General features: G+C 44.2%; 3 protein-coding genes and 1 long non-coding RNA gene across 4 annotated transcripts; 3 read left to right on the plus strand and 1 right to left on the minus strand.

Annotated features, from left to right (window-relative positions):
* The first annotated feature begins 407 nt into the window (after window positions 1-407).
* Window positions 408-9,160, plus strand: LOC124218551 (uncharacterized). The gene is made up of 28 exons (XM_046625090.1): window positions 408-653; window positions 770-1,031; window positions 1,140-1,383; window positions 1,462-1,636; window positions 1,838-1,999; window positions 2,083-2,290; window positions 2,368-2,587; window positions 2,698-2,881; window positions 2,990-3,122; window positions 3,370-3,498; window positions 3,613-3,779; window positions 3,878-4,070; window positions 4,140-4,331; window positions 4,399-4,656; window positions 4,720-5,063; window positions 5,134-5,312; window positions 5,375-5,713; window positions 5,824-6,089; window positions 6,186-6,471; window positions 6,550-6,682; window positions 6,747-6,943; window positions 7,009-7,255; window positions 7,349-7,632; window positions 7,762-7,897; window positions 7,963-8,201; window positions 8,278-8,542; window positions 8,619-8,919; window positions 8,985-9,160. Exons 1-28 carry the CDS (start codon window positions 408-410, stop codon window positions 9,158-9,160), a joined length of 6,165 nt encoding a protein of 2,054 aa, XP_046481046.1.
* Window positions 9,161-10,349: 1,189 nt separating this feature from the next.
* LOC124219368 (forkhead box protein B1-like) lies at window positions 10,350-18,742 on the plus strand. Its single transcript, XM_046626827.2, has 3 exons — window positions 10,350-11,667; window positions 15,550-16,133; window positions 16,579-18,742. Exons 1-3 carry the CDS (start codon window positions 11,449-11,451, stop codon window positions 17,066-17,068), a joined length of 1,293 nt encoding a protein of 430 aa, XP_046482783.1. The 5' UTR covers window positions 10,350-11,448; the 3' UTR covers window positions 17,069-18,742.
* A 2,010-nt stretch (window positions 18,743-20,752) lies between these two features.
* LOC124219371 (uncharacterized) lies at window positions 20,753-22,656 on the minus strand. Its single transcript, XR_006883372.2, has 3 exons — window positions 22,426-22,656; window positions 21,597-22,066; window positions 20,753-21,054 (listed from the first exon to the last, which is right to left on the minus strand). It is a non-coding gene; the product is annotated as an uncharacterized lncRNA (long non-coding RNA).
* Window positions 22,657-24,717: 2,061 nt separating this feature from the next.
* Window positions 24,718-27,969, plus strand: LOC124219370 (aspartate aminotransferase, mitochondrial-like). Its single transcript, XM_046626828.2, has 8 exons — window positions 24,718-24,826; window positions 25,779-25,938; window positions 26,021-26,149; window positions 26,276-26,494; window positions 26,586-26,742; window positions 26,818-26,916; window positions 26,985-27,301; window positions 27,622-27,969. Exons 1-8 carry the CDS (start codon window positions 24,810-24,812, stop codon window positions 27,742-27,744), a joined length of 1,221 nt encoding a protein of 406 aa, XP_046482784.1. The 5' UTR covers window positions 24,718-24,809; the 3' UTR covers window positions 27,745-27,969.
* Window positions 27,970-27,976: the final 7 nt, after the last annotated feature.

The raw sequence follows: 27,976 nt of genomic DNA on the forward strand, positions 1-27,976 counted from the left end.
AACTCGAAAACTTACCGTCTCAGAATCGATTTTCAGGAAAAATACTTCGCGACCAACGCACGATCAACAGCTGAGAAAATACGAGGAAAATACAATGCTGCGATTGTTTTGACGTATAAATTCGCGTCATATATCTTGATAGATTTTTACATTCCAGCACAAAGAGATCATATTTTTGCAAAACAAATTGGTCACACCGAACAACAAAATCTCGTTCTTCCACTTGTCTGGATCGTCAGATTTATTTTCAACAATCTTATTCATTTCGAGATTCCTGCGCTATCATAACCTGATTTTGAAAACGGTAAACGTGTCGCTTGTATAAACCAAAATGTGATACAAAAACTTGGAGTTCGAATTGAATCAGAATGTCGTCAAAGAAAATCGCGAGGCATAGTATTGAGAAAATGACCCATCGATCGGATTCTACCAATTTAATTACGTCTAAAAATACCGAACCAGAAATCGAGATCGCGGATCATCTTGCGGACAATGAAAGGCCTTTGCGCACTGTGATTATGTTACATGCGGAACCAGTCTGGGTCGCAGTTATCCTCGTGACGATAGTGGCGGAGTTTCAAATCATATTGTACTGCGTAACCTTCAGAGGATTTTTGCTGGATATCACAAAGGAGCCCAGGAGTACCCCCTTGGTTCGCATGTTTAATTTCAATCCGGTTTCATTTAGTCTCTTTCAGCAGCTTTATTCAGAAAATCGGTTCTGCTTCTAATAGCAACATGTCTCACATCGTGTTCTCACGCATTTAAGCAACCTTATGTGATGATGATGGAGGCTTTGTACTGTGCCGACTTCCTCTTGGCGTTGTCGTACAGGACTTGGACCTCGATATCTGTTGTATCAGGAATCCAGCCACGAAAAAGACTCGGGCTACTACTAGACGTCGTATCTTTAATACCCGTCGACGCATTCCTTTGGTATGGCTCAGACTTGGCGCTCACAAATCCCGGAGTCTTCCACTTGTGGTCCCTCAACCATTTGATACGAATATACCGTCTTTACTTGTTTTTCGGTATACATTGGCCAACCTCTAAACTGTGTTCATTACTTGCCGAGCATTATCTTTTAGAGGGTATGCTAGGCAGGAATCTTCAGTAAAAGATTCTAAAACTATTTTTAGGAAAATCCACGAATGGTATCACTTGGGTTTCGATTCAGATCCATTTGGTGCAAGTCCTAACCATTTTGCTGGTAATTTCGATGCTCGCTGTTGTGATAATGTTCAAGTGGCGGATTGACATTGAAAAGGAAGAATACGGGTGGTTGCAGAATGTAGTTAATCGTTTGAAGCCGAACAATTACAGGTCCAACGACTGGTTTTGGATATCGTTCTACGTGATCATCGGTCACGTATCTTCGCACGGGCAAGTCGTTGCATTTTGTACTTTATATTTGCAGTATTAACCTGAGAACAGACATATCATAATTTGAATTTACTTCAGGACCATAGAACTGCCCGTCTCGACCGATCATGTGCTTTTTGCTGTCTTTGCAATGATCGGCGCTCTTGGTATTCGTTCACTCCTGCTCGCCTATATGGTCGATATCATTCAACGGAGAGACTATGCCAAGAGTATTTTCACGCTGAAGAGATCGATTCTGGACGAGCTCATGACGGTATTAGTAGATTTCACTGAACGGAATTAATTTTTTTTATATGGTTAGATAAAGGATATCAACGGTAGCTTAAAAATAAAAAAACGGATTATATTTATTGACAAGGAACGTGGCCGCCTTGTAATAGGCACCTTAATATACGTTGGAGTGTTTCGGTGCCGTTGAGTAAGGCGAGTTAAAGTTTAAGGTTGACGTTTTAAGTCCGCAGTAACGATTCAGACGCGTCGTCAGATCCACAAGTACTATGATTCGTTTTGGGAAACAGAGGGTGGTCAGAAATTCCGGATCAGCGATTTCATCATGTATCCATTGATATTCAAGGCCGAATGCAGTCTGGAGCTGTCGTGGGCTACCTTCAAACACGTCAGTATCTCAATCAGTTAAAATGACAAAATGACAAGTCATAATTAGAAATGAAAGCTTACTATTGTATGTGCTGAAAATAGTCCAAGCTGTTTCGCCACATGCCGGTGCCATTCCTCAGGAACGTGTCGTTGTTGTGCGAGCGGAAATTCGTCTCACCGGGTGACTATATCTTCAGAAAGTTCGATATCAAGGATCGGCTTATTTACATCGTGAGTGGAAGTGTCCACGTACTCTCAGAAGAGGACAATGAGACTCCAATCCTTTCATTTTCCGGTGGGACGATTTTCGGTATGTAGGTTTTCTCCCTTTTCAATTCTCTTCGTTCTATCGAGTCAAGGTTTCACTAACGATTCCGAACCGCACAGGTGAAATCGCACTCCTAGCAAGCTACAGGAGTGGCGTTAGCGTCCTAGCCTGCACCCCTTGCGAACTGAACGTTCTCGAGCGTAACAAATTTGCTAGGATAATAATTCCTAGCTATCCAGAAATATGGAGTGAGATTACATCGGTGATCGATACGCGTCTAAAAGGTGCAAAGTTTATGACGGAACTTGGTGTTTATTTGCAGAAAAACCAAAATGTCATGTTAGTACGGCCGCTACATTAATTATTGCATCGAATACCCCCAACGGAATCCAAATCGCGCTCTCTCTATTTCACTTGAACTTTATCTCCAATTCCACATTTTATTCCAGACAAAATAATCGTAACACCGACGTTGCTTGGCTCAAAACAAGCCTCAGCGCTCTTCAGGGTGCGCAACGAGTCGATGGAGGCATCAAAGAAATGAAGAAACGAGCAAATCTTATGGAGCAGGTCTATGCCTCTACGGATATTCGGTACACCTTCATGTACCTGGATACACTCGTGCTGTCCGATGTACGATTCGTTTAGCTTCGCTTCGAAGGCTGGCGCAATATAAAGGAAGCCCGAATATTCATTGAAAGAAAGATGAAACATTGATCTTCTTTCCTTATTAACTTCTAGAACATAGCTCTGACCTCGGATGCCGTGTTTTTGCAATCTTCAAAGTGCCCATGGATATTGAAGCCTGGCTCTCCGGTGCTTCAGCTGTGGGATACGATCGTTTTAATCTCTACAATAACGTTATCTTATACACGTGAGTTCGAGCAAAGTGGCTCAGATAGTACGCAGTATTGCAGAAGCATTTGTACAGTATTTCTACCTATACTGCATCACCGTTTACAATATTGCGAAAACATTGCACGGTGTATTTACAGTATTGTAAAGCTTGCAAAATTAAGTTGCTGCAACTTTTATACAGCATTAGGAGCTGTATGAGAAAAAAAGTTGATGACATGAGTGTAGAGTGTAGCAATAGCTCAGTTGATAATTTTCATGTACAGTTACGGTAAGTATAGCTTTTCAAGAGTTTGAGACGGACGTCGTTCACGCTTGGACCATTTTTATCGGTCTTGTACTGACAGCCGACTTGTGGGTCGTTCTTTGCACTGCCATACAGAAGAACGATCGGAGTACGTATGTACCTCTTTCGCAATTCAAGTTTCTAGATGGTCCATGAATTACTGAACAAGAATGAGTCTGCAAAGGCGCCTCGCTTAATTTAAAATAATGATTATTATTCGTAGTTACCATTATCAAGGTATCACAGATCCTTAAGATTCGTCTCCACGACTGGACTTTTTGGTTTGATCTTGTTGCCGCCGTACCTTGGACGGTTCTGGTGAGTGCCATGCCTGTTGAATACAGTTTCTTGGGATTGTTGAAACTGCTTCGAATGCTGAAATTATACAAGGTACGAACTATGGTTTGAACAGAAAAACTAAAACAGCGTAAGAAACCTGCTGTTTTTTCAATTACCGGTAACAGTAATGCTTTCATGTCGAGTTACAGTTAGAGATCATGTTTACGAGGATAGAGAACTCTCACAAGATATCACTGGTCGTTCTTCGAATGGTGAAATACAGCCTCTACGTTATTCTGATCAGTTTCTTCTTTACCGGCATGCTCTTGTTCTCAACTTGCCCCGCCAGACTCGGAGTCGATTCTTGCCCTCCGACGTCGTGGATTTCGACCGCTCTAACCGGTGAGTCGGATCTGCTGTATACTTGCAGAGCAGATGAATGTTTATCCGATTGAGCTCGATTTTTGACAGGTCATGAGCAGCTGACTCACAAAGTGTTCAGTTACTCGTTATTGGTCGTCCTTCAGATAGTGCTCGGCATTGGAACGCCTATAGCCAGGCCAGGGTCCTCGATGGAATGTGCATTCTGGGTGATCCTGATGATATTCGGCGCCTTATTGTACATATTTTACATGGCATCATTAACGTCTGTCCGTATTCTAGGTAAGGTCAAATTAAAACTTAGTAGAAGCAATCCGGTAACTGGTAAAGCTGTTCAATTTGTCCACAGGGCAGGTTATATATGCCCGGCATTACCATCTTAGTCAGGCTATTCACTATCATTTAAACAAGACCACGGTACCAGAGGCCTTGAAGAAACGAGTCGACTCGTATCTTGAGACAGAAATGCGATACGACAGGGGCTACAGAGTGGTGACCAACGAAGATGTGCTAAGCACACTGTCACCAGAGATGTCTGCGAATTGGAAATACGAGAGATTCAACCGTCTGATAAGTAACGTGCCTCTCTTCACGGAGATGGATCAAGGTATGAAGAATATCTGCAATTTCATGAACGCGAAAGCGACTGGTACTCGTTTTTCTGAGGCAGGATTCATCCGGGATATCTGCTCCATTGCTTCGATCACTGTTCTTCCTCCGAGGGAACTTCTTTCCTACGGTGGGCGGCATTGCACGGAGATGTATATAATCGAAAAGGGCTACTGTGAGATGATTCACATGGAACCGTCCATCCCCCATCGCAAGGTTGGCCCTGGGACGTCTATATACGTTCTTGAAATGTCTCTGCAGCTCCCGGTTGTCCATACGGTGGTCACCTCCACTTACGTGTCGTTCCTCACGATAAGCCGAAACGATTTTCTCCGTGTATACAGCAACTTTCCCGAAGAGAAGTTCGAGTTCGACCAGCTACTGGCAGAATTTCATCGAATGGAGGTGAGTGCGGATTGATTAAAAACGTTTTCGTACTCGTTGAACAGTTATCATTGACATTTTGGTTAAATAGCAAGTTCTGGAACTGCGAGAGCAGGCCAAGGAGCAACCGGAATTCGTCGAGGTGCTCCATACGGTGCGCCCGCCAATTCCATCCTTCACTTTCTTCGTGTACACCATAAATAAAGAAGATCCTGAATACTATGTGATCAGCGAGCCATTTGAGCGGCTAAAAAACTTCAAATTCCTCAAGTGAGGGATTCGAGGATCTGTGATTCGAGATGCAAATGACTTATCGGACACTTTCTTACCAGGTGGTGTCTCCTACGTCTGACTATTCGTCCGGACGGAAGGTTTCTGAAATACTACGAGGCTCAGAGGTGCATTTGCGCTATTATGACCACAATTTTGTATACCATGCGAATTATCGTCCAGGCTAGTGATTCAAGAACATTCATCACCCGGGTAATCACCTTTTTAAATATCGCTGCCCTCTTGGATATCTATGTCAGAATGCACGTAGGGTACTTCAACGAAAAAGGGTTATTGGTCACGCATCCACTGTCCACTGCTTCGCAATACATGACGACATCGATGTTCGTCGACCTCCTCGGCCTACTTCCGTTCGAGCAGCTGATCCTGCGGAAGATGATGTAAGTTAGCGGACGACTGGAAAATGTCACACGATTGAATTTTCACTCCACAAAATTCGACGTTTCCAGTATCGCTTTTATATATAATCTGACTCTAAAATGTCCGCCAGCTCCTCCAAGGATCTATTTTTCTTCTACCTGACGAGAGTTCTCCAACTTCACCGTGTCATTGGAGCTGTAAACTATCTCCAGGAAACAGATTCGTGGTCCAAAGTCATAAAGTATGGGAAGTTCCTACCCATTCTTCTCCTGATTGCGCACATTTTCGCTTGCGTAGTCCTCTACACCAGCTGTATCTTTGATGCAAAATACGAGGACACTGCGGAGTTTAAGGCAGGTCTTCGGTGCCCACAGTGGCACAGCTTTATTGAAGCAAGTTAGTGAAACCCAAAATTTTCCAAAATAATCTGTAAAGCTGCTGCGACTTCATGGCGGTAGTAAGATCAGTAATTTCTGCGATTTGACTCCAAAGGTACCAAATACAAACTCACCGATTGGATAGTTTACCGAAGATCATTATACATTGCTGTTAGTACGCTGACGCGCGTCGGCGTCGAAGAGTTACAGATCAAGACACCGTCGATGATGAACGTGTTTTACATAATGTCAGCAGTAACGTTCACGGTTCTCCTGCTTCTGATGGGCCAGGTAATGGCTGATTCGGCAATACGAGACGTCGAGTTGACGGCCTACCAAGACCGGATGACAACGTTGGTCAACTTCATGAACAACAAAAAGATCGGCCCTGAACTACACGAGTACGTCTAGGTTTCTGGGACTCGTCGCAACCATGGCAAAATGCATGTATAGTCTCGATCACGTTCCGATTCTTACAGCGAAGTCATTTCTTACTTCGAGCTCGCTTGGAGGCACAAACGAGGCCAGTCCGTCGATCGGCTCTTTGGCGCCTTCCATCCCGCCCTTCGAGAGGACGTACTCTGCGCTTTGTACAGCGAATGCTTGTCAAAGGTACATTTTCTAATGGATTAGAAATCACGTGTCGTCTAGCTACGGGTGATCTTGTGATCTTCAGTGTCCCGGATTGGCTGACGCGAGCGAAACCTTCTATCGATACCTCCTGATGCACCTTAGAGGAGTCTGGTTTTATCCGAACGGTTCGGTCATTGTGCATTACAACGACGTCGTCGATCTTGTCTGCGTTATTCACACAGGCAGCGCCGAAGTCGTAGCACCGGATGGATCCTACGTAACGACACTGGGACCAGGCAGGTATAATGACACTGTATAGACGCGTGCTTGTAATTTACTTCTAAAGATAATGATAGGTAATTTAGTGTTTATGGGAACTTGATCGGGTCGACCACCGTACGAATGCCTGTAAGTATCGTCGTCACGGCCCATATGGAAGCGCTAATTTTTGACGCCGATGAATTTTATCGCGCCTTGACCATTCACCGTAAGGCTAAGCATATTTTCATGAATGCCATGGAACTCAATACCGACTACATTTCGGCCAACTTTGACGACCAGGTGGTCGTCGTTACAACCGGGGATTCATCAACCGACGAACAATTTTACAAGGTTTGTTGCACCTTCCGTGAAACTGTGCAGCTAGCGGGCTTCCTTATTGTTATGTCCTACCTTTTTCCTTGCTGCCTTGCTTCTCTTCCGCAGGGCACGAGGCTATTTGGATTTCTTCGTTTTTTGAGCATGAGAGTCGTCGATCCAAATTGGCTACCAATAGTCCTCTGGGATCGAAACGTATTGTTTTTTTCCTATTACTTGAGCCCATGCGCGATCATCTATCAAATTGCTTACGGTGAATTCAACATATACTGGATTAGTTTCCAGTACTTTACTGATTTCTTGTTCCTCGTTACGATGTACATCAAGGCCAACAGCGCTTTTGAGGATAAATCTGGTAACGTTGTCAGAGACAAAAGACGTATATGGATGAGGTGAGTTTATCCTAGTAAAGGACCAGCGAGAAATTATCGCCAAAGTAACAATGTTTCAACAGCAATGAAACACCGTGTAATTTTAAAATGGGTACCATATCATAGCGTAAACTATGTAATTCTGTCAAGGTTCGTTAAATCTCCGATGGGTTTTTACGCTCATCTGGCATCAGTCGTTCCTATCGAAGTGATATCGTTTACTTTTCGGGATAGAACAATGCAAAGACTGTACGCGACCTTGCGTGTCAATCGAATTCTCAGACTGGTGAGTACTTTTGGAAAGTAACGCTTCAAGAATAAGAAGTTTACGTCCGCTAATTTCGAACTCAGGCAGTAGTTGTCGAATTCTTCAACGTTCAGTGCCAAAGGCTGAACATAAACATCTTCAACATGCGGTTAACTTACCTGATCGCGATACTCCTTTTCACTGTACATCTTGCGTCATGTATCCTGGCCTTTATGACCATCAAGGAAGATATCTACGACTTGGACGACTCGACTCGTCGAACTGTGTACTTTAGCAACGTGTTTCACGTATCTGCTTTGTATGGAGGGTCCACGACACGGCGGTACGTAGAAAAATATGACCAGTATAACAGCGAGAGTTCTGCTTTGTGTCAAACTGCTTGCTCTGATATCTTCCAGGTTGCCAATAGCCAGTTCCTGGTACTACACCTGCTACATCCTGATGCTAGAGATCATAATGTTCGTTATGTTCGCTTTGATCGTTGGTGACATGTGCGCGATGATAAATGTCAGTCACTACGTGATGATAACGTATGAGCGAATAATTAAGCGGTTTAAAATTTACATGGAAACGTGCGATCTGACTTACGTACTGCGTCAGAACATGTGGACCTACGGGTGCAACTTGTGGGATTTTAACAGGGGTCGACAAGTCCCTCATCTGGTACCCAAACATTCAGACCACGTGATCAGAATACTCGTTTCCGAGATTGCAACACTCACATTCAATTACATTCAAGGTGTTGGAGGCTCCTCGTTATTTGCGAAGAGAGATCAAAAATGCTCTCTTCATTCACCATTTGGAGAACCACCAGATATTCTCTGGGTGTCACGAGGATTTCTTGCGTCAAGTCGCTGACCATTTCATTCTGTTAAACTTTTTCGCTGACGATCTGATTGTCAACGCGGGCGACGTAAACGGTACCATGTACTTCATCGACAGCGGAAAAGTACTAACGATACATCACGATTCCAACAAAAACGCGAAGGAAGACAGAACAGAGATTTTCGAAGAAGGAGATTCGTTCGGAGTATTATCCGGTATCACATCGATAACGATAACGCGACGTCGTAATGATTTAATTATAACTATCGTCCTGTTACAGGTTTGTTCCCACGATATCCACACAGAATGACGCACCGGGCGTTTGGAACGTGTAAAATACTGAAGTTGAATGGAAAGAAGTGGTTCTACTTGCTGCAGCATTTTCCTGCCTCCCGAGATCACCTTTACGAAATAGCGAGTGAATTGAAGGCGCAGGCAGGTCCGATAAGGAGTTGAGTTCGTAAAATATCCACCTGAATGTAATTACCCGGATAATTCATACGCAAAACTACGTAGTTCCATTCCGCAGTCGGAGGTGATTACCATTAAGTAGTTCCTGCTGCAGCATCGGCTGCTTAGTGCAACTATTACATGTACTAGAACTTACATCTATGTCTTATTTTCTTACTACTGGATCGGGGAGGGGTGCAAAAACTTCTCACGACCGTATGTGCAGGAGGTGCGGTAATTGAGTTAGTCATAGGTGAATAACCGTTATCTCGTAATTAGAAATAGCGCATTAGCCCGAAGGCCGGAGTGTGTTCCGCCAGTTTTACGTGTATCAAATGAACTGTAACCGTCCAATAAAAGTATTCGCGATTGCGAATTGAATCCTCAACCGCTAACGCATTCCGCGAGAATTTCGCGTGTAGACGTCCGATGAAATCGTGGGTATACCCAAGGTGTTCGAGCATTTGCAGAACGGAAGATAACCGTGCAGAGCGTACTGCGAGGGATCGGGGATCGGTTTTTCTCCTCTTCTCATCCTCTGCCCTTACCCCTCCGTCTCACCGTTCGGTAATCACCCGCAGCGTCTAATAATAAACCGAAGAACTCTCGAGGCCGACATACGAACCGACGGACGGACAATGCCCATCAGCGAGCCATTATGTATGGAAAGGCAAGCGGCGTGCGGCGCACGGTGAACCGTCAAATTAGTGGATTGATCGATACCGCGCGCGGCGTGTCTGCTCGTTCTTTGTGAAAAAGGTAAAAAACAAAATGGAGGCTGCGACCGCCCCGTTCCGCCCCATGGCGGTAACCCCCTTAGCCACGCCTCAAGACCCAGGATCGACTGGGCGCCGAGAATTTCCGGGTCCAGGATCGATATCGCCTCGCGCGCATTGGTCTCACTAAAATTGTAGAAATTCCAAAATCCTCATTAGTCAGTCGAGTCTTTATTGCGGCCCACCGGTTGCCGTGGTTCGCATCCTCTCCTCGTTTTCCAGAGTCCTCCTTCGCTCCCGGGGCGACGTTCCCCCCCGACATCCGCCCCTGGATCGGGGGCGTGGCTCCGCTGAGGCGTATCAAGGTCGTATTTCCGTTGCAGCGCGCGGTCCGAGGGCATAATGCCGCCTCCCGGAGAACGGGGGGCGTACCCCACGGTGGGGCACATAGACAGTCGCAGTCGCAAGCCGGCCTTAACTTCGCCCGCGTGCCATAAGCTTGAAGTGCGGAGTGCGCCGAGAGACGAAACTCCCCGATACGATTTTCGCGGGGCACGCGACCCCCTTGCGGTAATTTAATTGATTCGCGATATCTGCGCGAAAATAATCAACGGACACTGTTGTACCTTGTATATTTCTCAGCGAGTATCCCGTCGGACACGTTTTTCAGACTCGCTCTCACCGCCTTGCAAGCCGATTATTATCCCACGCGTAGAAAGGCGCCCCGGCCTTGTTCTCTTCGTACCCACGCGATTTTATAACTCGTAAGAGACAGCAGCCGAGTGCGGCAGTGTGATTACGTGCAGTTCTTCGTCCTTTGTTTAAGGTGAAGGATACAAACGCGACAGCGGATCGTCTCGTGCTTTTACGAAAAACGTAACATTCGTGGTGTTTTTACAGCATAAAGAAGATCGTTCGAACGTTGAAATTTTCCAATTTTCCACCACTGTTCGAGCACCGAGTACATGGGATATTTTAACGCTCGCCGAAAGCTATCCGGCGTTTCTTTCGAGTGACAATTTCACTTGGGGTCAGACCAACCATCAGTGTAACGTACGTGCAGGTTGCATGTGAACGGGTAATTAAACCCCCGGGGTCAAAGAATATAAAAATCGTTAAAGTTGGCCGTCGAGTATCGTCAGTTCGGTTGTGACGGTGCAGCGCGCGGTTTTTACTCAGTGCGAGTCGAATGAATCCAGGTCGTGACTTGGCCAGGTTTAGCCACAGTTACAACCCGTCGAAGACGTGAAAAGGCGAGGAAACAAGGAAGGAAGTCTCTCATCAAAAGGTGCCGGTCGTTCAATCACCACCATGTAACACTTCGCACGTTGTTTCAAAGTGTCTCTGCCCGATTACTTCGCAAAAGAACAGGTCGTCCTGCAGACCTCGGCGTGCAGGAACCCCGCGCAATAACCTAAAGACGAAGCGAAACCCGGAGTCAAATTTCACCGTCATAAGATGAGGCGACCGATCGCGGCGGCCGGAACGAGCTGGTAGATCGTACACATCGATTCGGAATATCGTCATCGGCGCGGTGGTGGAGGAATATCGGCATCAGCGGGCGTAGCCGAAGATAAAATGCCAAGACCATCGCGCGAGTCATACGGCGAACAGAAGCCCCCCTACTCCTACATCTCGCTTACGGCAATGGCGATATGGTCATCCCGTGAAAAGATGCTACCACTCGCTGAGATATACAGGTTTATTGCTGACCGATTTCCGTACTACCGCCGGGACACGAGACGGTGGCAGAATTCTCTGAGGCACAATCTATCGTTCAACGATTGCTTCATCAAGGTAAGACGTTTACGGTTGCTGATGACGATTCCCGACGATTTCCTCGGCCGTGATGGCGCACCATTTTTCTTCCTCTTGGCTCCAGAAGCAAGCATGATAAGTTCGGGAACGCGGTCGTATACCGATCGTTATTTACAGGTGCCTGTGTCACTTTGTCTACTGCACCGCGATCGGACGCTGTGTACAATGTTTTTTCTGATGTAATTATCTCCGCAGGATACGACGTCGTCGCCCGACGGAGAAGGATCACGTAGGTCCGATACCACTTTTTGAAATTGACGTTTAGGCAGGATTTCGGGACTATCTCGTTCTTAATCCTACGATTTTAAGTGCGGGAAACAGAGCGGAACGTCGTATTTGAAGTGAAATATGATTCACGGTTTATCAAAATGGTACCCCATTCATTCTCTCAACTTTCTACAACATTATCAAAAACCGATGGAACAGGCAACGGTGACTGATCCGCGAGTTCAGTAATTATACCAGAAAACACTTCCTATGCTCGACACTAATTCCCTCCCGAAGCATGAAAGTAGAAATTGAGCAATTCTCTACCAATGGATCTACGATTGTTTCATGCCCTGCAGTGGCAAACCGAAATGACGCTAGGAGTCGTAATAATCTAGCATTTCAATAGTTTGTTTTTAAAATCAGTCACGCTACACCGTAGACGGCAGAAAAAGCTTCGGGCATATATATTATACGAATGTTAAAAATTCTTCCGTACCAGTTGCCATGCGGGAACGATGAAAACACACAGACACTCCAAAGCTTGAGAGTAAAAATCTTACAGGTATAAGATCGAAGAGCGCGATCGAGAGGATGGACTGAAAACACCTCTAGGGTGAAAAACATGGTGTATACCAATGCATCGGACGCATGTGCACAGATCAGAAGAAAAAAAAACAAATAAATAAAATAAAAGAACGTACCAAGGTATAAATTCGAAAGATTAGCCAGCCAACGCCGTGAAGACGAGGGCCCGGTGTGAAGGCGGCTTCGAGGCCTGTCATTATTGCAACCTGTGAGCCACCTGTAGACGATCATCATCCCGCGGCCATCTACCGTGTAGTTCTATTTGTCGTCATCCTAGACTCGGCTAGACCTCGAATCCGTTGGGTGTATGTAGAGACCCATGGAAAAAGACTCGAGAATCTACATTATTACACGCTCTGTAGAGTGCAGGGACTATCGGCCGGTCGTCTAACGTGTGTGAAAGTGTCAAATGAGAGCAGCTGCGACTTCCGATACGCCTCTTTCTAAAAATTTAACCGCTCAGGCTGCGCACAGAACCCCCGACTATTAGCACCTAGGAAAACCTGGCTCGCGCTCCGCAGGATTCAGGGTGGAGATTACACGGGTACCGTATCATTTTCTACACCAATTTCGGCGTAATCTTACCGCCGTCATTAAACTTGTGTACCCTACGCACAGACGGTCTCGCTCTGGTCATAATTACACTCATTAATCCTAAATTGAATAATTGTTTATACGTTATTCTCCTATCGCCTCATCTTATCTCTTTCTCATCTCATTCGATTTTCTACTTGGGAAGACAATGCGACGTTTAAATACCGGCCACCATGGAACACTGTAGTTTCAAAATGCGTTAGATGTTACGCGATGATTAGTTGGAAGTAAGATCGTTGATTCAGTCGCAATTCAGACACTAAACTGCTGTTTGAAACTGTCGTGTGGAGGGCTGGAGATTTGAATGCTCGTGCAGCCGTGGAGGCTGGACTACAGCGTGTGTTAAGATTGCGTATCAAGTTGCATACTAGTAGGAATGCATTTATAATTAAACTTTTCTTTGATCGCAACGATGCGATTGTGCCGGTGAATGTCACAATGCCGTTCGCCTTACCGCAGCTATCTAAATCACTTCACGTCGTGTTCGATAAAGGCTTGAATGTATATATTGTGACGCGGATGGTTCGCGCCAGGATATCGGATTACCACTCGTCGTTTCTTGCGACGAAATGCCAGCACGTGTAAGTAGGTGTTAGATCAAGGCAGCACTGAAAGCTCTGCTCGTAGGCTGTAATTCAAGCGACAGCTAGTCACATTTCATTTCGTTTACTCTCTCTCTCTCTTTAAAAAGGAAACTTACGATTGCAACTAGCTGGTTGAATCACATGCCGAAATGGTATCGCGTCTGGTGTCATTTTCGCAAAGCCGCAATTTCTGTTCAGTCGCCATAAATATTCGTATCTACTTAGACTCTGCGATCGGTACTCAAAATACAGAGAGTCCGCGCGCAGGTCATCGATCGAGATCGGTTTGCGGCATAATAGTATACTGTAATTACTTTTTTGGTCGTGACAGTGAGCCGCAAGTTCGTTGGAAAAGTGTTATACAATCGCAGCGAATGATTGAGAAAGAAGTAAATCGCCACACAGCGCGTCCGATCGCAAATGTAACAAAAACTTACCGATATGTATACAATATTCTTGGAATCTTTGCTACAGGTTTTCTCTGTCTTCTTTTGTTGTTGTTTCTTCTTCTTTCTTTTTTTTTTTTTTCTCTTTTTTCGATCACCACTGCCATTCATCCGACCGCTAAGTCCCCGGCGAGAATATAGCAAAAAGCAAACCCTTCCTTGGCATCCGAAATTAATGTAAAAGTCAACGTATCTACCTATTTTGAATTACAAGAGGCGATTTATCCGTACGTGAAGCGGTCACACCGTCAACTGCAATTACAAGTTTCACCGTTTTTTTTTTTTTTTTTAGTCACGATTCAAGAGAACGGGAGCAATTTCAACACCTTTGATAATGTAACGCGATTTTTTTCGCCGACCATATTGAAATTACGTCAAGTTTTTAACAATTATTCGTGCAGATCAGAGGAGATAACTTGATGAATAATCGTCAAGTGTCGTGACTCACTTCGACGTCTGCAGGGATGATTTTCTTAGTGCATATCCGCTTGTGGGGTTGTTTTGTAGGCATTATCGTGAGACGGTCTATTAGGAATCAATATAAATATTTGACATTTCGTGAAAGTAGGTAGCGACTGGAACAAAGGATTAAATTCACGAGCTGCAGGCGCTGCAGACGAGAATTGACGTGGAAGGAACATGCGGAGATAAATTCTTCATGGGTTATTTCGCCGTCAAAAGGCTGATTTCAGTTTGCACACGCACTCCGTGAGGGAACAATGCGACTGACGCCGGCGTTTTGTTAACAATGTGTATCGGGTGCAATCGGACAAAAGCACCGGTCTATGGCAGTAAAATAACTGTAAACGGGAGTAGATCAAAGGATCTGCGGCCGTTCCCCCTTTCCTCCATTTCTCAATTCTAGCCAATAGGCATTTCGGTCGCCGGTCGAAAGCCTCGCGAGTTCGATCACTCGCATTTTGCTTTGATGTGAGGGGCTGAGCGAGCAGCTCGTCTCACCAGCCCCGGGGGCTTTCTTCTCTGATTGCGAATCGATTAAACTTCCGTACGAGCTGCTCGAGCAGTCAGAAATACCCGAGAAGCGCACCTGATTTTGAGCCGGTCTGACCCACGCTCCTCGGTACGTTGCTTCTACCTATACAGACGCTAATATCGATTAATGAACAAATTTGTACCACGGCGAACAATCATCACGCTAGTACCGTCAAACTTGTTTGATTCACATTTGCCGGTAATACGGACCCAGGCGTCGCTTCTACCTCGTAAACAATTTCGCAGAGTGAGTTGCCAACGTCCGTACAAATTCAAGCTCCGGAAGTCCATCCATAATCGTTTCGTTCGTTGGATTCAGGTTAGCTGTTGGCCGTTCGAAGCAAAGGGTTCAGCCATTTTTCATCTGGACTCCCGTTTCCGTTTTCTTCTCGAACCACTTGAAGCGCACTTTCCGGCTGAGTGTCTGACGCCCACTTTTTGTCTTCCAGGTTCCCAGGGGTCCTCACACCCCGGGCAAAGGTGCCTACTGGGCGCTGCATCCAGCGGCGTTATCGATGTTCGAGAACGGTTCGTTCCTCCGTCGTCGGAAGCGGTTTAAGCTCCCTAAGGCAGCGAAAGCCGAGAGCCAGGCGTTGGCTGAAACGGCGGCTAGGTTGGCTGCGACGAACAACTGCAGCGGGGCCGAGAGCTTCGGACCTTCGATTTCGGACAACAATTCCGGATCATTCCACCATCACCAAGGAATCAGCCTCACGCAGAGGCAGATCGACTTCCTCCAGGCGACTTCGAGCTTGGCGGGTCTTCACACCCTTTATCCTGTCGCTAGAGACCAACGAGCCATCTCCCTACCACCCGAGTATCACACTCCTCCAAGGAGCGAGTTCTCCACCGGGTACAACGTCAAGGAGTTTGGCACCTTGGCCCAGTCCGGCACGACTATTCTTCCCGGCACTGATTCCGACTCCAGGATTCTACCCAAACGACCGAAGCCGCTCAATCCGGCCCACAAATCTTTCAGCATCGAGAGCATCATTGAGTCCTCGACGGATTCAACCGCGAGTCGGTCTTCCAGGTATGGGATTCGATAGTTGTAACCGTGCCAATCAATCACTCGCCGTACTCGCGACGATCTATCAAAGATAAAATTTCACTCGGGAAGCATGTATCACACTTGCTGCACTGGCGTTGTACTCTCCATTCGCAGTTCGATATACTCGTACGATGCACTTATTGTTGTTAATCTGTGATTACTAGTTGATTTATCCAAACAGTTTCTCTCCTCCGAACCTAATCATAACTACCGGTGATTAACCGGAGGATGCTCGAACGCATCCATCAAGCAGTCGTAAGTGCTGTTGGTTTGGGATTCTCGAAGAGTTGCTTCAATTCTCAGTAAGACAAAAAACCTCACGAGGCACGAAGCGTCGTTCTGAAACCCATATCCCTATGATTAACGACCATCAAAATTTGTCCACGGACGTTCTTTTCCTAAATTCATTCTTGACGATTTTCAACAGGACAGCGGGACTGTCGAGCCTGAACCCGCTCCTCTCGACCTCGACGTCGGTCGGACTTCTACCGCCGTGGTGCGGACCCAGCATCTACACCTCAGGTATGACGACGTCGCCCAGTGTCTACCCTTTGCACCTTCACCAGGCAGCCGCCGTTTACGCCACGGCTTTGGCCACGGCGAACCTCTTTGGTTCTCATTCGGGACTCCAGGGACCCGGGAAGACATCGTCGAGCTCTGCACCGACTCCGGCGTCCACCGCGTCCCTCTACGGCCTTTACGCTGCCGGATTTCCCGCTATGCTTGGACTCGGTCCTGCCGCTCCTATTCCTGACACTACCCTCGGCCTATCGGTGCCCCATCCCATCAGTCTCCCACCGACCCCCACGACATCCCCGACCATTCTTGCCCTACCCCAACCACCCCGTGGTCCGGACAGCTCGACGACCTCCAGTTACAGTCAGGGTCAATCTTGCAGAGATTTGGCGTCCACGTAGTAGCATGACTACGTTTGTTGCGGACTTGTAACTTGAATTGGGCGAGACACCGAAGTTGGAGACACGAAAATGGTTACCAGACACAATTAGGGTTACGAGTGTAGTCCCGTATTTTGCTCGATGCATTAAGCGATTTTGGTACTTGAAGACATTCTTCCGTTTGAAGACAATGGAAGCCCGTTGGATTTTCGAAAACCATCGGTTCTTTTATTTTCCTCCAATTCCTTTACTCCTGGTCGATTTCTCCGCACTGGCGGATGTTCCAATCCAGTCCTTGTTCAGAATGCGATACGCGCTTATAGTACCTATCCATTTTTCTTCGCTCCGGGTCATGTGCGCAATTGCAGTCGTTGATGCTGTTCGGACTCGACGGTGAGACTGAGTCACGTGCAGAAATACTTCCAGATTACAGAGCGAGTGCTGCTCCGTGTTTCCTCAGGCTTCTTAGCTTCCCGAGGCGTTTGTGGGAAATTCTAAACATTCGTCAAGGCTCGTTAAGAGATACTTTCAAGGGAAGTTGAGCCCTGGTTTCGGTCCTTCGAGAACTCGTCTCCAGTTCATAACGAGCAATCTTTGAACATTGACTCTCCGCGGCATGTGACGCGGATCAGGATTGGATGGTTTAAGAGAACTTGGATCTAATACCAGGTAGTGAATCCCGGCGGTATTCTTGCAGGCCAGTTTACGACTATGGGAACGGGTTAAAAATCGGCGTGCCAATTTGCCGGGAGCAGGTATAAGGCATAGAGACTTTACGGAGCGTCAGTTGAGGAATATCAGCAACGCGCTGCGATATCAATTATCGTTACTTAGCAGTAAAGCGCACCGGCAGCCAATAGAAGGTTGCACCGCGCGCGCTGAGGAAGAAAAGAAGTAGAGGAAATTAAAGGAAGCCCGCGAAAATGAAACGCAGCAATGAGAGAGGAACTGGAGGAACAAAGGAGGGAGAGGAGAGTTCGAACCTCCCTCGTTCCGTCCGCCCGGTATCTGCAGACCGTGCGAATGGGTCAGATGGGTTCCCTTGGAGTCTAGTCGTTGCGGTTTACGATCGCGTCGCCTCGCCTAAGTATCACGTAATTCGCGTTGGCCAATGAAAAGTCGTTTTAAAACCGGCACCTGCCAATCACAGGGCCCGATTCTGGGCCGACCAAGGAAAGTCCCCCTCTTCTCCCGCCCCTCGCCCCAACCGTTACCGGCAAATCGATGACCCGGAGACCCTGCGGATTCAAAATATTGTTAATCCTGACTTTTAACGGGATGAAATCATACATTTCTCTCTCCATGGTGTTAGGGTATTCCGTTACGTTACGTGAAAACACGAAAAAAGAAAAAAAATGATAATACTAAAACAACTAGCGGTGATTTATAGTCAAATTGTAATTTAGGAAAATTCTCATAGCGTTCGTGTATTTGTATTATATACCATACTATACGAATAGAAGAAATACATACTTTTTCTCACATTTCCCAGCGGCCGTTCGAAAACCGTAATATATCGCATTATACATGTTTACATTCACCTGTATACGACGATAATAATAATAACAATAATAAGAATAATGATAATAATAATAAAATTAATAATACTAATAATAATCATAACATAATTGTACAAATAAATATTAAGGGTGAATGATTATTATTCTCATCTTCATCATTATCATTAACATTATTGTTGTTGCTGTTATTATTATTACTTTTCTTACTGTAATATGTAAATGTATATAAATATGTATATGATATTATATAAAGTTTGTTTCATTAAACGTTGATTATACAACTGAACATGATTCGATGAAACTATTATTTTACCTTTTATATACCTTTTCCAATATTTTTCCGATACAATATCTGATACCATGCAGTAAATGTATAAGGAATATGAAGTGAAAAAAAAAAATTACTATTCCGATAGTTGTATAGCGAAACATGTACTATTTCTAGTTTTTTCCATTAAATTATAACGGGAAAGATTTGCACCCAGAAAATAATTTCTTCAACGTCTGAAACAATTATTCCCCTTCGGGGTTGCATGCGGTCTGAGAAATTATTGTACATATATATATATATATATATATAGGTATGCTGCACAATTAGATTGTTAATAAGCACCGCATATGGAAAATGGGCGTCGGGATATTTTTCCCCAGCGAACGTATTACACGTAGTACAGGTAGGTATTAAGCCGTGACTTATACTTGTTGCTTTTTGTTCACTTCTTTTATTTCCAGCGTACAATGTATATTTTATTGCGAAACATCACGCGGCAATTATATAATATTATACAGGCGAAATATCCAACGTATATTATATTCGTGTAAGAGCAGATGAGGGTTGGACGCCACGCGACCGCGAGAATAATCGTGGTTAATTCTCCAGAGCACCGGCAAATCGAGCATAGCTTGTACGCGATTAAGCGTGATGATTATTTTTCACCGTGTTTAGGTAATACGTACGGTAGGTATGTATTTATACAGAGTGAATTTCTAACGACCGCATGATCCGTCGTCTGCAAAAATTCAACGCGCACGCGATAGGATCCTAGAGCATTGACTGTTTGCCAAAGAGGCCAACTGTCTATGATTTAAAAAATTTCGACACTTATGAATTGAGCTTAACTGCCATTGACAATCGTAAAGATTTTTCAGGTTGGATAAATCGCGGGGAACTTTCGACTAAATTTATGACGGTTAGTACCCCTGGCAAACGGACGCTCTCGTATAGTAACGCATGCGTATTAAATTTTAGCAGACGACGGACCGTGAAGTAGTTAGGAATTCACTCGCATATACACGTGTCTCGTAACGTTGATCGGTGATATTTTGAAACCGCTGTTTTACTAGACGTGTTTAATTTTTTATCTAGTCCATAATGCATATTTTTTAGTATCTCTCTGAGGTGAGATGTGGCGGGCGTATATAATATAACGATATCAATTAATCTCCCCATCGTTCACGGTCTAATTCCGATTTGCAGCCAAGATCTGGAGCTCCTAATTTTCGTCGAATAATACCTGTACAACCGATCTGTACGATGCTTCTACTCTGTTAACGGTAATTAAAAAGTAATTAAGAATACAGAACAGGCCGCGTGCTGCACAACTCGCGCTCTCTCCCTTGAAACGCCCACGACGTTGCCGTGCGTCGTTCACGGTTAGGTATCTTCGGATCCTTGTAACCTCCCGACAACGCAACCGCGCCTAATAAGCGGAACAAAAACAAAAAAAAAAATTAGAGGAATGAAAAATACCGGCATACAAGTAAAAAAAAAAAAAAATATATCTCGACAAGTTATGTTTAGAAACATGACGAAAACCGTCTCTTCAGGCATAATAACAAAGGGCTTTTGATCTTGGAAACTGTAAGAAATTGACAAATAATTGAAGATGGTAATTAAGAAAGACTGTAAGTGTGATTTTTTCTTAAACTCAAGCGGTATCTAAATATGCACAAAAAAAAAAAAATTTTTTTTATTGGAGGCAGTTACAACCTTCTTCAATTCTCCTGTTCAATTACTCGATCGGTTCTGTAACGAGTTGCTGTCACATTACATTTTCATTTCACGATTTTACAGTTTTAGATTTCGATTTGATTCAGGGTAAATTCTTCAATACATGGGAGGGGAGGGGGAGACGTAGACGCGGGATTTTATTTTACATACCTAATCAAATCGAAGCTGCGGTGAAAACGTGGTCGGCTAGACGGAATCGGGGATGGAAACAGACTTGGGCGATCCGGGGGTTTCAACCGAAGAATGAAAGGGGACGAAAGACATATAATATTAAATTATTCACAGGCAGTTACCGGCTCGTCAGAGAGCTCCGCCTACCCCTGTTTTTGCTGGACGGTGCACCGCCGGCTCGCCTATACAAAGTCGGATACGACTATCCTGTTTCACCCCGATGAATGCGTCTCCCATTCGCCCTTTCCTGCCACCCCAGAATATGCTCGCCATGATCATCGTCACCCTCTTTGGCTTTTTAACGGCTTGGAAAAACATGACGCGAAAATTATCTCGCTTATCCATGTAGGTGCACGTGTACCGATTTTTTTTTTTTTTTCGTGAAACTCGTCACTCAACGCCAGCAGATAGGCAACCGAAGTTACACTTTCAATATGTATAAATAGAAGACGTGACTTTGGTTGCCTATTTGCTGGGGTTGAGTGGCAAGTTTCACCGTTTATTTTCCGTACAACAGTTCTTGCGGGTGATGATAATTATAATCTCTGTAGGTACAAGAAGACAATGAAAAGGGAACCGGAGGTTTGGCGTGAATTAAACGAGAATTCATGAAAATCGAAGGCAAAGTTTTTGTTTACAGACTTATATTTCGAGTACATCGAAGCTTATAACGTCATCTAGCTTCTTGCGAGTGCGTTAAGGGTGAGTTTCTTTCTACATGGAGTTAAAAATTAGAGACCGATATTATATGTACAATGGTTTTAGGAAGCAAGATAACGGACATAGTCGAGACAACGACTTTAACGATTGATCGTTGATCGTTTACCCCGAAATGACGAAGACTTACCTTTATTTTGAAGTTTATTTGTGTCTTCTACGGCAGGCACAAAGCTTTTTCACCTTGTTTCAGCCGATCTGCTTTAGTCGCTGGCTGCGGCGTCGGCAATTCGACGCGCGACGAACCGTAGAAACCTCGAGGATCGGCGGGGTCTGTCCCGTGATCCGTGATCCATTCGTACATTTAGATCCCAGGCTGGCCGACGTCAATTTGGTGTAAAAAAGAAGAGGAAGAATGGCATCCACCGTTGGATACCCTGACGCCTCGCGCGTGGGAGCGAAACTACCGCGGTGGTCTTCCTTATTCGACTGAGAATTACTCACACTTTCCTCGAACTCTGTCGTTCGATTTCAAGAATAACTCGTCCGTTACCTTTATCACAACATAACGACAGCAGCGATAGTCGACTGACTAATTTCGTTGTTAAAATCACCCGCCTCTGGGGGTAAATTATCGGCAGAGCTGAATGACTCTGCGATCTGTAAATTAAATATCGGTAACGATTCGGTGAAAGCCTCATGCACGGTGTATCGGTCTGCCCGCCGGTCTGAGGGAAAGACACGTGTACCCGGTAGAAAAAAAAAAAAAAAAAACATTCGGGGGAGCGGGAAAAAGAAAAACTTTGGGAAAGTAAGCGTCAACTTATTCGGTCATGCGGTGACTGTGCGGCGGTTGGTTTTCTACCGCGAGCGTATAAGACAAGACCTTACAAAGTGGGGTCCACCGCAGCGTCACTAATCCAGTTTACATGCCGTGCGAAGCATAACCATTATACACCTGCAAACAAGGGGCCCACGGCTGGTTTTTCCTTGAGATGCGATCAAAATATTATACCTACCGTATTATACACAGCCGTACCCTTACAGGAACGGGATGAATCGGGTTCTGCATCCGTCGACACTCGTTGTCAGTTATTCTTGACGATGATTCCTCATATTCCCGAGATCCTATAGTCTTCGAATTTTAAATCGGGGACTCGGAATCAGCGAGAGACTATCTCTGAAGTGAAAAAACGAATAATTAGTCGTATAGGAAAGTAGTTCTTTTTCTTTCTTCTAATAAGAATTCCATGACGTATAGCTAAAAGGAATAACGATACTGGTAATTTGAATAACTTGTATACATTGTTATTCGAAAAGCTAATCTTAGCTTTTGCCTGCACCGAGACATTTCTCTTAAATTCTTTAAGTTTTATTCATGTTTTGCCACAACCAAAAAATACGGTTCCGAGTACTAATCCAAAATGAGTTTCGTACGTAATTTTAGGCAGATAACACCGGTCACTAAAAAAATAATTTTTCTTTTAGTTTATATTCGAATGAATATATTTTGATTCTATACTTCGAATAACAAGCAAAATCTTAATTTATTACTCATAAAGTTTGCTTTTGACTTTTTTACGTTCATAAATAACACCGGTCAACACGAATTTTGAGTCTGGGTTTTAGATGTAAATCTATCTGGATTGTAAATGCTAATTTTTCTTAAAATCCGAAATAATGTTCTGTTCCTACAAAAGCAAACTTTATCCAATAAAACTATTTTTTCTTTTATTAGTTACGTGGACGAAATAAAAATTTGACATCAGTTGACCAGTGTAATCTAGCATTTGTCACTTGTCGTTTTGATTGCGATTACTCGTAACTATTGCGATAATTTGATGCTTGTAGGAAAACAATAAATTGACATTGAAATCTTGTTTAGCTGAAAAACTAACGTAAGTTGTATAAATTCGTGTCGGAGAACGCAGCTTGTACCGAATTGGCGCATTATGTATGATGCAAATTGCAAAAGCCGTGCAGTCAAGATGGTGGAGAGCTGAGGAGGGCGGATCAGTGCATGGGAAGCAGAGGAGCTTGTTCACTGTGAATAACGTTATTAGACTGCTCCCAGAAACTTGCTCATCCGCTTATAATGCACTCTCGGTCGATGACGTGCGTCACTTACTTCCAATGATCAGGCATTACCATATGATCAAGATTTTCTCATTCCCATTACGTCAACAAGAAATAATCTACCTTTACTTGTATTCGGAGCAGTTATCGTCGTAACGATAACTCAGTGCTGATGGAGTTTCATCGTCGGATTCTCGCACTGATTTTCTCGAATTATTCTTGACGTTCTTTTCAACGCATATAATATTCGATCAGTGAATCGTAAGTATGAGTACATTGTATTTTTTAGATTATCAATATTAAACTAATAGCAGACAAAGTAGACTTTGGTTAGTTTATACTTTACTACGCATTATGAGCGTAGTGTAACTTATGAAATCACTGTGAACACAAATCGCGGGGATTCGTGAGGTTAATTCAATATATTCTGCTAATCGGTAGCGGTCATCGCTCTATGTGATAATCAATTATTTTCGCCCACAATTCCAATGTAGTCGAAGAATGAAATTTCTTACTAAGACCCGACGTTGCATGACTATGACTGTTTTCACGAGCTAAGTACCTTACAAAATTTCTCGCTATTGCTATTCGACGTTGATCTATATTATACTTTGGCTGAATGGAAACAGTTTTTCAGATTCGAACCCAGCGTTCGGTTGCAGGGCTGAATTGCATATGAATTGGATGACATATTATTTTAAATTTCACTTTCCGAGGAAAATTTTTATATTTCCATTACATCAGAAAACACGTTACAGATATTTACGCTATTCTTGGGCTCAATTAGAAGGGACGATACCGCTAATTCAATGTAGTCAAGTGACGTCTAATTGTAAATCTAAATGTTTATCCAACGAGTTGTTTGGTACGTAGAGTAACAAAACAGACACGTATAGATATCTTACCTGTGCGATTTATCCATTTAGATTTCCACCGTGAGCTTCATAATACAATTAATGAGTTGAAAACAAATTATCCGTCAATTTGCACCATAGATGGAGATAATTGAAGCAGTTCCAGCAGAAATCGATGGATAAAAATTAAAGTCGTGATACCAAAGTGTCGAAACCGATAAATGAATTACAAAGACACACACGTGTGATGTCATAGAAAAGAGAATAAGTGTGGGAATATTTGACGTCGTAGCTCGAGCGGTCCAAAGGCGTTCCTAAATTGTTTACATACGTCAAGGGTATCGTCAAGTTAGCCGGAAGTTCGTATCTAAACGGTTATTAGAACAACCGGTATACAGAGGGGCATTCTAATAGAGCCGATATTAGTTACTCGCTGGACAACGTACCAGTCGTTTGGTTGTTCCGAAACTATCATGGTGTTTCTCTCGAGGTAAGTGATCGAGGATATGAAAATCCGGGCAAGCATTCCTTGTAAATGCAATCGCAAATGAATGTCTACCGATCTTTGAAGATTTAAGTTAATGGAATTTTAAATACGTCGCTAATGATTTTTCAATCTTGTCAATTCATTCGAGAGTGAAAGCGTGTAGACGTAAAGTATTATCTGAGTCCAGTAAACGGCGTCTGCTTTATCGAACGATGAACGTGAATATGTATGATGACTTACGTTGAGGATCCATAATATTATGATTTATTTTTGGAATGTCATCGGCGGTACTCGAATTCGTTATTTCTTAATTTATTTCTTTACTAGACCGGTTTATTCATCAATTCCACTTATACCATTCTCTAAAATGTGCAAAATTATTCAGGAATGTTTCTGTCTACAATTCCTACTGCCGATCATTAAATAAAATCAACAATTTTTCATGCACTCGGGTTGTCGGTGCGGAAAAAAGCTTCTACCTCTACGAATTTCGATAAGCTTGAACAGATGATAAGTTTACGCACTTGTCGAATTACTTGCGTCTCAGTGTTCGGAGAGTACTTGAATTGTTTGTTGTTGATCGACGAAACAAGTTCCAAGAATGCAATTTCTCACGAAACTGAACACTGATTTTTGTCGGTGTAATAACTTTTGTTCACGATAGAAACCAACGCTTGTTGTTTCGTAAGTTATTATTTTCACGAGAACAAAGCCGTTGTGATTAACTGAGGTACGCTCGTGTTTGGAGAATGTTTACATCTATGGTACAGCTCCTGGGTGTTCTTCTTGTGAACGAACACCACCAATGAAATACGTTTCCATCGATCGCATTCACGGAATCTTAGAATATTTTTCTGGCCAAAGTGAGGAAACTGGTCGAGTGCAAGGAATGATTCGAAGTCGTTGTCTTTCGGGTTTGATAACTAAACATGATAGTGGTTCTGTTCAATTTCAGTGAATCCTGGTGGAGTCATGTGTCCGCTGCTCCTCCGGACGTGATGCTGCAAAGCGGGGAAGCTCACACGAGGGATCGACATCCTGAAAAGGTGGATCTGACCGCTGGCGTCTATCGAGATGATTCAGGGAATCCGTGGGTGCTGCCTTGCGTTCGCCAGGTAAACCGTTGTTGTGTTCGAATTGCAACCGAAACCGTAAAAACTTTGGAACCATGCCAATAAAGCCCCGGGTGATTTTCAGGCCGAGAAGAAACTGGCGGCGAAGAACCTCGACAAGGAGTATCTGCCCATTGACGGTTTCCCGGACTTCTGCTTGAACAGCACCAAGCTGGTGCTCGGCGAGGACTCGGAGCTGTTGGCTGAGGGCAGAGTATGCGATGACTATTTTATTAGGTGGCACGAAATATGAGGCAAACGGATGGAAGGAATCTGTCTGAGTTTGTATTTACTCGAAGATTCATTAGCACTAGTACCCGGATTCTTGACGTTATTTCAGGTCGCGATGATCCAAGCAGTTGGTGGCACTGGCGGACTTCGTGTCACACTAGAATTCATGTCCCAATTTTACAGAGGTGTTAATGAAATATGGTCCAGTGATCCGACCTACGGTGCTTACGAGGGGGTTCTGCGACATTTTAAATCCGTTAAAAAATACCGCTACTACGATTATCACAAGAAATGTCTCGACTTCACTGGGTTCCTTGAAGACATCGGGGTAATTATTAACTTTCGTGAAATCGGTAATACCGAACGAGTTTCGACGCCTTGTTGCCGTATGTTGAATTCTTCAAACCAAAATGTTTCAGCGAATGCCAGAGGGATCGATTATCCTGCTTCAACCCTCCGCGCACAATCCCAGCGGCGTGGATCCGACTCTGGAACAATGGGCTGAAATATCGGGGGCGTTGAAGAAAAGGCGAATTTATCCAATTATCGATGTGGCTCACCTTGGCTTGGCAAAGGGTAGTTAACGATGATAGACACTCTAGAAAGGAGACGAATATCCTCGAGTTAAATGACACTGTTTCTGCTTCACAGGTGACACAGAACAGGACTCTGCTTCCGTAAGGCTGTTCGCCCGAGATGGTCACCAGTTTACAATAGTACAGACCTATTCCAAGAGCCTCGGACTTTACGGTGAGAAAATAATAAAAGTATAATATGTATTCGCTTTTCTTTACTTTGATCCGTTTTTCACGATTCAGGGGAACGCGTCGGTTCCTTGAGCTTTGTCACTGCCAGTGCAGATGAAGCGGCCAGAGTGAGATCCCAGCTGAAGATCATCATGCGCGAGATGTACTCCTGCCCCCCTGTAAACGGTGTCAGAATTGCTAACGAGATCTTCGCCGATCCTGATCTAAAAAAGCAGTGGATCAAGGACCTGAAGACTATGACAGACAGGATAAACTCCTCTCGAAAGGCGCTCAAGGAACACCTAGATAAAACTGGCACGAAATTAAACTGGGATCACGTTACCAATCAAGTCGGAATGTGTTGTTTCAGTGGGTTGACTTTAGAACAGGTAATTCCCCAGCACACTTCATCTGTTTCTCATGGTTCAAGTATGAATTGAATTCAAGCACAGTATATTCATCCCCGAGCAAGTGAATTTCAAGTTATCAATTTTCGTAACTCAATCGAGGATCAAATCGGTCTCGAACTATTCTTTCCATCATTTGATCAGGTGTGATGTGACGCTGAAGTACAGGGGATAGCTGGAAGTTATCGTAGAGACGAAATAAAATCGCATGCGTGTAAACGGCAGCCACGTTTAAACTGCATTTATAGGCTGATGTCTTTGGTTACTTTCCTTCATGAATAATCGAAACCAACGATTTTCAGGTGAAAAGATTGGGCAACGAACATCACGTTTACGTGTCGGTGGACGGTCGGATTGCAGTGGCTCGTATAACTCCTGGAAATGTGGAACGCGTCGCCAGAGCATTGCACGAAGTTACCAAATGAAGATTTCATACAACTGTTTGAGCGAGTTTTTTGCAGTAACAACGTCTTTGCCCTGACGGAAAAAACCATCAACTTTGGTGTAAATTCGCACCCTCAACTCATTGATAATAATAAAATTCTACAAGAAAAAAGTCGAGGGTTTCTTCCCGTGAAGGTGTAGTGTGCAAGATGTTGATAATAAACGTTTATAAAATAAAATGTATGGTCATGTGTAGCAATAAATGGCAGCATC

Source organism: Neodiprion pinetum, chromosome 5 (genome assembly GCF_021155775.2).
Source record: "Neodiprion pinetum isolate iyNeoPine1 chromosome 5, iyNeoPine1.2, whole genome shotgun sequence".
Classification (NCBI taxonomy): Eukaryota; Metazoa; Arthropoda; class Insecta; order Hymenoptera; family Diprionidae; genus Neodiprion; species Neodiprion pinetum.